We start from the raw sequence: 12,118 nt of genomic DNA, 5'->3' as shown, positions 1-12,118 counted from the left end.
CAGGCAACCATGAATGGGCAAGGAAGTGTCTAGAGGCCAATCTCTGTATTCAGATATGGTCCGTACAATTAGAAAGATTCGGAATGCCCACTATAATGTACATTCTGGACACCCCCATCCTCTCCCCTTCAAATTCTGGTGACTTAAGTGTAAGGCCCTTCATTTTCAGTTTTTACTGATTTTTACCCAAATTTCTCCAGGTTTTACAAAAGCTATTATTAGTTTTTTATTTATTTTCACCTGAATTCTAGACCACTCAGGTACATGAAAATAGTGATTATGTTAAGAAAATAGAATACATTACATTAGATAGATGTGTTAATAATAAATTAGGGTAAATGTGAGGCTGTCTGTTAAAATAAGGCAATGTAGTGGAACATGGAAAGCATGCATATGTGTACATACTGTCAATATACAGTTAATGAACTAAACCACAGCATTAAGCTGCTTTTACTTTCAATTGTTACTTTTCTGTGTTGCTTTTTTTCCTGTCCTCCCATCCCTGAATATTAACCCAGAAAACTGTGAAGCTGATTTTTGCACCAATTTTCACCCTTCTTTCAATGTTTCCAATAAATACCAATTCATTCCTGGGAAATGTTAAACAAAGTAAAAACCAAATCCAAAGGGCCTTGCTTCAAGAAGATCCTGAACCAAACCCAAAGTTGCTACTAATAGAGACAGGGACCTAAGTGAGCAGGGTGAGAAGGGCTGGGTGGGGGCCAATCCCAGCACCCTGTGGGTATATGAGTGTGGGGGCCCTAGACTGCCAGTTGTTGTAAGTGGCCAAGAGTTCTAGGGGCTCAGGCCCATGAGGTGACTGGTGGCCACAGGCCATAGGGTGACATAAGCAGTGGGTGATTGGGCCTAGGTGGCTGGGGCAGCAAGAGGAGAGAGGCTGGGGGTTAGCACCAGGCCTGGGGCTGCCTGACGGGGCACTGGGAGGTAGGTAGATGTCCTAGGCGGGCGACCCCTGCCCCGCAGATCACTCGGGTTGCTAGGGAACTGCTCCCTACGCAGGAAGCACGAGGGCAGCGCCCTCTAACGTCCCTGCGGGGCTTCCTGCAGACAGCGCGCGCTCCGCCCCCACCTCCTCTCCTTTCCCCTCTCCGTAGGGACTAGGGAGGGGCGGTCACGTGGCGGAGGGGCGGGGCGTGACCGCCTCCAGGGTCACATGACAGGGGCGCAGGCCGGAGCTGTTGCTGGTCGGGGTCGGTCGGAGGCGAAGTGACCATGGTGAGTGAGCGCGAGTTGGCATCTCAGTGGTCCCTGGGCTGAGCGTGTGGCGCCTCTCCCGTTTTGGGACGTCGGCGCGGCCTGCCCCGTTCCCCTGCCCGCGTGCGGCGCAGGCCCGCCCCGTTCCCCTGCCCGCGTGCGGCGCAGGCCCGTGGGCTGGGGAAGGGTTTTGGTGCGATAGGGCCCGTGGCGGCGGCGGCTCGCTCCCGTCGGGGACGCGCCTAGGGACGCGGATTCCCACCTGTGGCCGGCGGGGGCTGGCTCGCGGGCGCCCTCCGTTGTCCGCGTGTCGCTGAGAGGCGCCCGCCCGCTCTCGGCTGCTCCACAGGGCGCTGGGCCCAGCTCCCCTCAGGCGGTGACATTCGACCTCTGATCCTGCAAGTGACTGCACCGGCCTCTTCTCCCGGCCGGCGCTGCGTTGGCCCGTGGCGTTCGGTCTGCGGCACGTTATGGTCGCTCCTCGCCCCGGTGGGCCCCGCGGAGCTGGTAGAGGCTGGGCTGGGGCACTTCTGCACCGCTGTCCCGCGGGGTCGATAACCCCTCCCTCTCCTGCCAAGTCACTGTCGGCGGCGGGGCTGTAGGGCGGGTCCGGAGAGCGGCATAGCTGGAGCTGCAGTGCCTGTGGGTAGGCAGGCTGGGGAGAACAGCTCGATTGTCCGAGCCTGGGGCGGTCCCTTTGCTTACACCCTGGGCATGTTTGATTTGGAAATGGAGCAACAAAAAGCTGGATTCAATGCCACGTGGGTGGGGTCACTTCTCAGAGTAAACACATCATAGGACTGGAAGGGACCTCAAGAGGTCATCTGTTCCAGTCCACCTGCACTCATGGCAGGACTAAGTATTTTCTAGATCGGGGTTCTCAAACTTCATTGAACCACAATCCCCTTCTGACAACAAAAATTACTCTATGACCCCAGGTGGGGGGAACCGAAGCCTGAGCCCGCCTGATACCTGCCCCCTCTGGTGGGAGGGGAAGCTAAAGCCCAAGGGCTTCAGCCGGCGGGCAGGGGGTCTGTAATCTCAGCCCCACTGCCCAAGGCTGAAGCCCTCTGGCTTGGGCCCCAGACAGTGGGGCTCAAGCTTTGGCTTCAGCCCCAGCAAGTCTAAGCCAGCCCTGGCAACCCCATTAAAATGGGGTCATGACCCACTTTGGGGTCCCAACCCACAGTTTGGGAACTGCTGATCTAACCATCCCTGACAGGTGTTTGTCTAACCTGGTCTTAAAATTTTCCAAGGATGATGATTCTACAACCTCTCTAGGCAACTTATTTTAGTGCTTAACCATTCTGACAATTAGGAAGTTTTTCCTAATGTCCAACCTAAACTATCCTTGTTGCAATTTAAGCCTATTGTTTCTTGTCCTATCCTCAGAAGTCAAGGAGAACAGTTTTTTATAACAACTAGGGCTGTCGATTAATCACAGTTAACTCACGCGATTAACTCAAAAAAATAATCGTGATTAAAAACATTAATCGCAGTTTTAATTGCACTGTTAAATAATAGAATACCAATTGAAATTTATTAAATATTTTGGATGTTTTACTACATTTTCATATATTGTATTGTGTTGTAATTGAAATCAAAGTGTATATTTTTGCTTACAAGTATTTGCACTGTAAAAATTATAAACAAAAGAAATAGTATTTTTCAGTTCACCTCCTTCAAGTACTGTAGTGCAATTTTTGACCTGAAAGCGCAACCTCCAAATGTAGATTTTTTTTTTTTTACATGCACTCCAAAAAAACAACCAAAAAAAGTGTAAAACTTTAGAGCCTATAAGTCCACTCAGTCCTACTTCTTGTTCAGCCAATCGCTAAGACAAACAAGTTTGTTTACATTTAAGGGAGATAATGCTGCCTGCTTCTTATTTACAATGTCACCAGAAAGTGAGAACAGGCATTTGCATGGCACTTTTGTAGCCGGCATTGCAAAGTATTTACGTGCCAGTTATGCTAAACATTCATATGCCTCTTCGGCCACTATTCCAGAGGACATGCTTCCATGCTGATGATGCTCATTTAAAAATAAGTGTTAATTAAATTAGTGATTGAACGCCTTTGAGGAGAATTGTATGTCTCCTGTTCTGTTTTACCTGCATTCTGCCATATATTTCCTGTTATAGCAGTCTCTGATGATGACCCAGCACATGCTGTTCATTTTAAGAACACTTTCACTGCAGATTTCACAAAACGCAAAGAAGGTACCAATGTGAGATTTCTAAAGATAGCTACAGCCCTTGACCCAAGGGTTAAGAATCTGAAGTGCCTTCCAAAATCTGAGAGGGACGAGGTGTGGAGCTTGCTTTCAGAAGTCTTAAAAGAGCAACACTCCGATGAGGAAACTACAGGACCCAAACCACCAAAAAGAAAATCAACCTTCTGCTGGTGGCATCTGAAAATGAAAATAAACATGTCAATCCGCACTGCTTTGGATTGTTATCGAGCAGAACCTATCATCAGCATGGACGCGTGTCTTCTGGAATGGTGGTTCAAGCATGAACATGTGAATCTGTAGTGCATCTGGCACGTAAATATCTTGCGACGCCGGCTACAGCAGTGCCACTTTCTCACTTTCAGGTGACGTAAACAAGAAGCGGGCAGCATTATCTCCTGCAAATGTAAACAAACTTGTTTGAGCGATTGGCTGAACAAGAAGTAGGACTGAGTGGACTTACAGGCTCTACAATCTTACGTTTTATTTTTGAATGCAAGGTTTTTTTGTACATAATTCTACATTTGTAAGTTCAACTTTCATGATAAAGAGATTGTACTAGAGTACTCGTATTAGGTGAATTGAAAAATACTATTTTGTTTTTTTACAGTGCAAATACTTGTAATCAAAATAAATATTAAGTGAGCATTATACACTTTGTAATTGAAATCAGTATATTTGAAAATGTAGAAAACATCCAAAAATATTTAAATTTTTTAATTGCTCGACAGCCCTAGTAACAACCTTTTATGTATTTGAAAACTGTTATGCCCCCCTCAGTCTTCTCCTCTCCAGACTAAACCCATTTTCTTCAATCTTCCCTCATAGGTCATGTTTTCTAGACCTTTAATCATATTTATTGCTCTTCTCTGGATTTTCTCCAATTTGTCCACATCTTTCCTGAAATATGGTGCCCAGAACTAGACACTATTCCAGTTGAGGCCTAATCAGTGCAGAGTAGAGCAGAATTACGTCTCGTGTCTTGCTTACAACACTCCTGTTAATATATCCCAGAATGATGCTTGCCTTTTTTTGCAACAGTGTTACACTGCTAACTCATATTTTAGCTTGTGGTCCACTTTGACCCCCAGATTCCTTTCCACAGTACTCCTTCGTAGGCAGTCATTTCCCATTTTGTATGTGTGTAACTGATTGTTCCTTCCTAAATGGAATACTTTGCATTTGTCCGTATTGAATTTCATCCTGTTTACTTTAGACCATTTCTCCAGTTTGTTCAGATCATTTTGAATTTTAATCCTATCCTCCAATGCACTTGCAACCCCTCCCAGCTTGGTAACATCCACAAACTTTATAAGTGTTCTCTCTATGCCATTATCTAAATCATTGATGGAGATACTGAACAGAACTGATCCCTGTGGGATCCCGCTTGATGCGCCCTTTCAGCTTGGCTGTGAACCACTGATGTGGTTTTCCAAACAGTTATGGACTCACCTTGTAGTAGCTACATCATGGTTGCGTTTCCCTAGTTTGTTTATGAGAAGGTCATGTGAGACCGTATCAAAAGCCTTACTGAAGTCAAGATATATCTCCTCTACTGCTTTCCCTCTATACACAAGGCTTGTTACCCTGTCAAAGAAAGCTATTAGGTTGGTTTGACACGATTTGTTCTTGACAAATCAATGCTGACTGTTACTTATCACCTTATTATCTTCTAGGTGTTTGCAAACTGCTTAATTTTTTGCTCATTATCTTTTTGGGTAGTGAAATTAAGATGACTGGTCTGTAATTCCTTGGGTTGTCCTTATTTCCTTTTTTTTATAGATTGGCACTATATTTGCCCTATTCCAGTCATCTGGAATCTCTCCCGTCTTTTATGGCTTTTCAAAGGTGATCATTAATGTCTCAGATATCTCCTCAGTCAGTTCCTTGAGTATTCTAGGATGTATTTCATCAGGCCATGGTAACTTGAAGACATCTAACTTGACTAAGTAATTTTTAACTTGTTCTTTCTCTATTTTAGCCTCTGATCCTATCTCATTTTCACTGGCATTCACAATGTTAGATGTCCAATTGGTACTAAACTTTAGTAAAAACTGAAACAAAAGAAGTAATTTAGCACTTCTGCCATTTCCACATTTTCTGTTCCTGTTTCCCTCCCCTCATTGAGTAAAGGGCCTACCTACTCTCTCCTTGGTCTTTCTTTTGCTTCTGATGTATTTGTAGAATGTTTTCTTGTTACCCTTTGTCTCTAGCTAGTTGAATCTTGTTTGTGACTTGGCCTTTCTAATTTTGTGCCTACATATCTGTGTTACTTGTTTATATTCATCCTTTGTAATTTGACCTAGTTTCTAATTTTTGTAGGACTTTTTGAGTTTCAGATCATTGAAGATCTTTTTCCTACCCCTACTTTTTCCTAGTGGGGTAGTTTGCTCTTGTGCCCTTAATAATATCTCTTGTTCTCCAATAGTAACAATATTTTTTTATTATTTTTTTATTATTCCTACTGTATTTGAGTCCTGCTAGTGTTCTTGCCTATCAAAACTTGACAGCTTGGTTCTTACTCGAGGAGTTTATAGCCTGCACTGAAGTAGTCTAAACAGTTCTGACACACACAGTATACTAAGTACATGTTGTGTCATCCAGAAGACTATATATCCCCTTGAAAGTGTGAACTTTTTGGTTTAAGATTACTTGTGTATATGCAGCATCCCAAAATGCCTTACAAATTCTGTACAGGGGTTACTGAAATGCACTTGCTTCTGTAGTTGAAAGTGCACAGCAATAGTACAGAAAGATTTAGGACCATTTCATATTGTAAGGGTATGTCCACACTAAGACACTTAAGACAGTTAAGATTGTGACTGTCTTGCCATTACAAGGTTTTTAGCAAGGAGATTAGATATGAAGAAACCAGTACACCAGACACTTTTTTTCTTTTTTCTTTTTAAAGTAGTCCACTGCCTTAGGAGGAATCTCTTTTTTGGGGGGAAAGTTAGAGATCAGTTGGACAACATAACTAGGAGATCAGTTTGAAAAATTAAGATTTTCTTTTTTGGAAAACCCTGTTTTTTGGAATGGCTTGTTTTTTAAAAATGGCTTAGCCTTGAAACTCCATATTTGTTTTGTTTATCCATGCTAGATGAGAACTAGTGCTTTTGGGAAGGAGACTGGCTAACTCAGAAGTTACTCAATGAACTCATGAGACTGCAAGACAGTTTCAAGAATTTGTAAGGTCAGCGGTCTTAACTTCATATGCAAGATATAGCAGTCTATTTGTTGATTGCTATGTTTACATATAAACTATTTTGACACAAACTGAGGGAGGTGATAGTGCTTTTATTTAAAGGCTTTATTCTCCTTCAAATTGAAGCATAGGCCAGCCCATATGGGGAACATCTTAAAATAAGTATTGATGTGCAGTGTCTTATGAGTACTTTGTAAACCTCTGTTTCTATTGTGACTGTATTTTAGTGGCTCTGTCTATAATTTGTGAAATGCTATACTGCAGCAGTTCTCAAAGTGGGGTTGCCAGGGCTGGCTTAGACTTCCTGGGGCTGAAGCCAAAGCCTGAGGGCTTAAGCTTTGGGCACTGGAGCTGAGATTACAGATCCCCCTGCCTGGGGTTTAAGGCCTTGGGCTTCAGCTCTCCCCTGCCCTGGGGTGGCAGGGATTGGTTAGGCTCAGGCTTTGTTCCCCTCTCCTGGGGTCGCATAGTAACTTTTATTGCCAGAAGGGGGTCACGGTGCAATGAAGTTTAAGAACCCCTGTGCTATGGGATCCTTTTAGATGATGTGTGCTGTGAATGTAATCTTTTTGGTTTGGAGGTAAATGTGCATAAAACTCAATAGGCACTCTTTCAATTTGATAGATGTAATTGCTGACTACACTTTGAAAGTAGTACTGCATGTTTAAGAATTAACGTGAGCATGTTCCTGGAAAAGGCAATAAAGTGTTATAACTTAAACATATTTCTTGTATACTAATGATTTGGGAATTTTTCCTAAATAACTAATTTAACTGGAAATTGAATATCAGAAAACAGATGTAGTCACAAAGCAAGCTTCTTTGATGTTCCACCTGTGAATGTAAATCTCTACTCAGCAGAGACTTGGAAGACTTCCCTGTTAGATGTGAGCCTCTCCTTAGGCTGCTTTTTGACCTTTAGGAGTCTAGGCTATGTCTAAGCTACAGAGCTAACAGACGTTCTAAGCCAACAGGGGGAGAGTTCTCCCATCAACTTACCTACCGCCGCTCGCGGAGGCTGGAGTAATTATGTCGATGGGAGAAGCTATGCCACTGACATTGCACCGTCCACACCAGCGTTTAGGTCAATGTAATTTATGTAGTTCGGGGGGTGGCTTATTCACACCCCTGAGCGACACAACTTGTACCGATGTAAGCTGTAGTGTGTACATATCCTGAGACTTCCACTCAGTACTGGCTAGCTTTTAGCTTTCTCTTACGGAATTGTGCACAACTCTGTAAAGAGTTTTGGGGCAGTTTGCCAGAGTAACAAGCTTAAATAGAAACAAAGTACAGAGACTTCTTTTATTTAGCCTTGTGTATCTTAACATTTCATAAGATTTAAAAATGGCTTTTTATGTCCTTGCTTCAGCCTGTCTTGCAGTCCTGTGTCTTTTCTGTTTCCCCACACAATGTCACTCTTGCTGATATGAGAGTTTTCTTCTCAGCAGGGCCTATTGTTTGGAACAGCTTTCTTGCATCATTAGTTCTACACTTCATTTAAGATTTTTAGCTAAATACCTCTCCTCTTCTTTTGACTTTGTCCCAACTCTACAAGTTTTATCTCGCCACACTACAATTAAAGACCTTACATAGAATGAGAACGTATAGTCTTTAAAGAATACCAAATTTACCCAGTAGAAGACAGTGAGGGACTACATCTAGTTTTGTGTGTGTGATTTGCATCCAGAAAGTTCTGTTCGCGGCAGTCACAGATAATTTGAAATGTTCCTTTCCTTCCTCCTCAAGCCAGAGTTTGGTGTATAGTCTTGGACCAAAAAACATCTTTTTCCAGTTCTGCTGTGTTTCCTGTAAATCATCTCCCAGGTCTTTCAGTTTGTGGCCTATTTGCACTTACTCCAATAAACAGTTTGTTACAATGTCATACATAGTGTGTCCCAGTTTCCTAATTGTAAGGAATCCAAAAGTTTGTTTTTGAATCTGGGTTGCTCAAGTTTGATTTAAAACTATCAAATTTCAGTGGAAAGTTGCAGTACTAATAATTAGGAGGGACTGAAATTTTTTTTGTTTTTGAAGATGGAAGAAGCAAATGGCGTATGTAATTTTATTGGTGATCATAATTGGGTACTAGAACTATCTACTTATTCCTGTTGTGAATTGCTCATTCTTCAGCTTGCTACTGATCTTATCTTTTAATTATTTGCTGAGTACTGTCTCATGTGGCTATTATGAAACTACTTGTGTATAACTTTTTAGACATCCCAATGAAATTATTTGCATATTCTAAAAATTTGAGCTGTACATCTGCAAACTGAGATCTGTCCTTCAGTACACAGGGAATTTGTGTAATTGGGAACATACTTTCATCCCGCAGGCTTTAATTAGCATCACTGCCACAAATAAAAAAAATATGTATTTCATAAAGTATAAAGTCACCTTTACCCCTGTGATAATCTGAAAAATTATTTTTTATTCCAGAGTTTTCTTGGAGGCTTTTTTGGTCCTATTTGTGAGATTGACATTATTCTTAATGATGCAGAAACACGAAAAACAGCAGAAATTAAAACTGAAGATGGCAAAATAGAAAAACACTTCCTCTTCTATGATGGTGAATCTGTTTCAGGAAAGGTAAGACTTGTGTGTTTCTAATAAAAATTCTTTTTACTTTTTGTAGCACATAAATGGAAACTAGATATCAAGCATGAGACATAGTTTTTTCTTGGTTAGGTAAACTGGTTTGAACACCAGCTTAATTCTCTGGCCTGCATTTGTTCTTAAAGGTCAGAAAATTCTGTTCTATACCTACTTGTGACTAATGTAAACTTTAGTTCTTCCAATGGTTATTAGCCAGGATGGGCAGGAATGGTGTCCCTAGCCTCTGTTTGCCAGAAGCTGGGAATGAGCGACAGGGGATGGATCACTTGATGATTACCTGTTCTGTACATTCCCTCTGGGGCACCTGGCACTGGCCACTGTTGGAAGACAGGATACTGGGCTAGATGACCCTTTGGTCTGACCTAGTAGGGCTGTTCATATTAGTTACTGTGGCAATTAATGGGAACCTCTGTTTTATATGTTCATTAGCCTATTGCTGCTTCCTTTCATCTCTTGTCGTCTTCCTCTGAAGAGGCCAGTGCAACCAAAGGCATCCCTGTCACTTAGGAATGATTTTTCTTGTTGGAAGCGGTAATCTTTGGAACCTGAGAGAGGGGAAGGCCAAGAAGGCACCATTTATAGCAGTAGTCTTTGGACATCAATTACCTGCTTGTTCTGTACATCCTGAAGTTATGCCTCATGCCCTGGCATCTGGTAGTACATCAGAGGATCTTCAGCTCAGCTGACCACCAGTTCAGTAGGGGACAGTGTGCTGACAACAAATTGGGAAAGGATTAGGAAGCCCAAATCTGTTCCTTCCCTCAAAAAAACTGAGTTAGATGGCACCTTAGCCTGTTTCTCAAGGGACCTATTCACCATCAGGAAATGCTCCCACTCTTCAGACCTACTTCTTTATACCCACACCCACCCGTGGACTCCTCAGAAATACAGCATGAATCCCTGGAATGTCTTTCTGGAGGACTGAAACTTTCTCATGAGATGTCTAAAACTCAAGAGTTAGCATGTTTATTTAAAAAGAGGAAGGTACTAGCTTTCATATACTCACTGATACTTTTAAAAAAGGCTAACCGTCTGGGAAGGCCTCTGAGGAGTTTGGACTAAAGCAGTTGCAACTGGATTGGAAGACTGTTGGCTCCTCAGGCAGCTTCCCCTTTTTTTTTTTTTTTTTTTCTTTTTTCCCCTCTTCCACCCCAAGATAACTGCTTGCATAATCTCTTGCACCCTCTACCCCAGACACTAACAGATCACTAGTGACTTACTGGACTGCAAGGTACAGGAATTTGTGAGCTCACAGCTCTGAGTTAGGAAATATTGTGCACTTCATATTTCCAGTGTTTCCATAGAGAGGATCTTCTAGCCCCAGGGAGATGAGATGGCTTACTCTTTACTCATGAAGACCAATAAGGTGTCTTTAAATAAATAATTAAAATTGACAGTAGATTGGGCTTTCAGTGACTTTTTTTTTTGGTCCAGGATTCTCTTAAATTGGCATCCAGCACTGCAAGCTCCTTTCCCCACTAGGAGGGACCTATGTTTACTAGAGTTGAACAAAATAAATCTCAGCACAGTGTGCTTTAGAAGCTAACATCCATAGGAGATGCATCTAGATTCAGTTGTGGGGAAACAGTTAACCTAACAGGATTCACATCTTAAACTGAGCACTAGCCAGGCTTCTCTGGCTTGTGAGTGGAATGTTTCTAAATTTAAGCATTTAAGGGGAATCTCAATGACTCTGCCAGATGACATAAAGGAAGGAATCTTTGCCACCTTCCTTGGTAATCTTTAATTCCACACAATGATGGTCAAAGTAAAGAGTCTCTTTTGGCTGTGGAACTGTCATCTAGTTGGCTAACTTCAAGTGCCATGATAAACCCTTATCTATGTCTAAGGCAGAGGTCCCCAAACTGTGGGGCATGCCTCCTGGGGGAGGAGGACACGGAGGAACATTCGGGGGGTGCGGTGGGCTGGGCCAGCCCTGATGGGGTGGGAAGGGAGCCCCACCCTGACCCAAGCTCTGCTTTGGCCCCACGCCTGACCCTGTCCCCAGCCTCGGTGTGGCTCTGCACCTGGCTGGAGGCCAGGCTCGTGGCCCCCACCGTGGCCTGGCTGTGGCCACAGCTCCGGCCCCACCCCCAGGTATGGCCCCAGCCTCGGCCCCTTTATCCCCATCTGTCACTGCGGCCCTACTACTCCCCCTGGCTCCAGGGTGGTGCGGATGGAGGAATGGGAGGCATGACTCTCAAAAATTTGGGGACCACTGGTCTAAGGGCTTGTCTAAATGAACACTTTAGTTCACAGCAAGCTGAGATGTAAATCACCCCTCTGCTAATGTGCCCACACTAAGTGTCCATATGAACAGTTCCTTAGGGTACGTCTACAGTACAAAATTATTTAGAAATTATTCTATTCGAATTTTTGGACGTGATTTTTATACGTTCGGTCTTGTGTCTCGTCCCCCCACTATAAAGGCAGAGTGCGTTCACAGTACCGAGGCTAGCATTGAATGTCGGTGCGGTGCACTGTGGGTAGCTATCCCACAGTCCCCACCGCCCATTGGAAATCTGGGTTAAGCTCCCAGTGCACGATGGGGCAAAAACATTCTCGCGGGTGTTTCTGGGTGTGTCGTCACTCGCTCCTCCCTCCATGAAAGCTACGGCAGACGCCATACTGCCAGCAGACGGTGCAGTACGGTGCACCGCCTGTCTCCTGATACTATGAATCCACTTCGCATGTCCTCTTGTCTTTCTATGTAATATCTCTAAGGATCTACTCTTTTTCTCTTCCTCATCCGTGAAAGCTACATAAAACAACCATTTCCCGCCTTTTTTCGGCCACCGTGAACTGAGCAGCACAGCTTCCGCTGCAAACTCTGCTTTCCGGCTCTTGCAGA

The 12,118-nt window shown here is 43.6% G+C and overlaps 1 protein-coding gene across 3 annotated transcripts in view; it reads left to right on the top strand.

The window, feature by feature from the left end:
- Window positions 1-1,147: 1,147 nt before the first annotated feature.
- VPS26A (VPS26 retromer complex component A) overlaps window positions 1,148-12,118 on the top strand; it is a 31,978-nt gene continuing 21,007 nt past the window's right edge. For all 3 annotated transcript variants that reach the window (XM_065407567.1, XM_065407566.1, XM_065407568.1), the window contains exons 1-2: window positions 1,148-1,236; window positions 9,091-9,240. In XM_065407567.1, the coding sequence (XP_065263639.1) occupies window positions 1,234-1,236; window positions 9,091-9,240 (153 nt within the window). In that variant the 5' untranslated portion in view covers window positions 1,148-1,233. The remainder of the gene's footprint in view (window positions 1,237-9,090; window positions 9,241-12,118) is intronic.

This window comes from Emys orbicularis, chromosome 7 (assembly GCF_028017835.1).
Source record: "Emys orbicularis isolate rEmyOrb1 chromosome 7, rEmyOrb1.hap1, whole genome shotgun sequence".
Taxonomy (NCBI): Eukaryota; Metazoa; Chordata; order Testudines; family Emydidae; genus Emys; species Emys orbicularis.
Note: the sequence above shows the minus strand (reverse complement) of the source record. Positions and strands in the feature narration are given on the sequence as shown.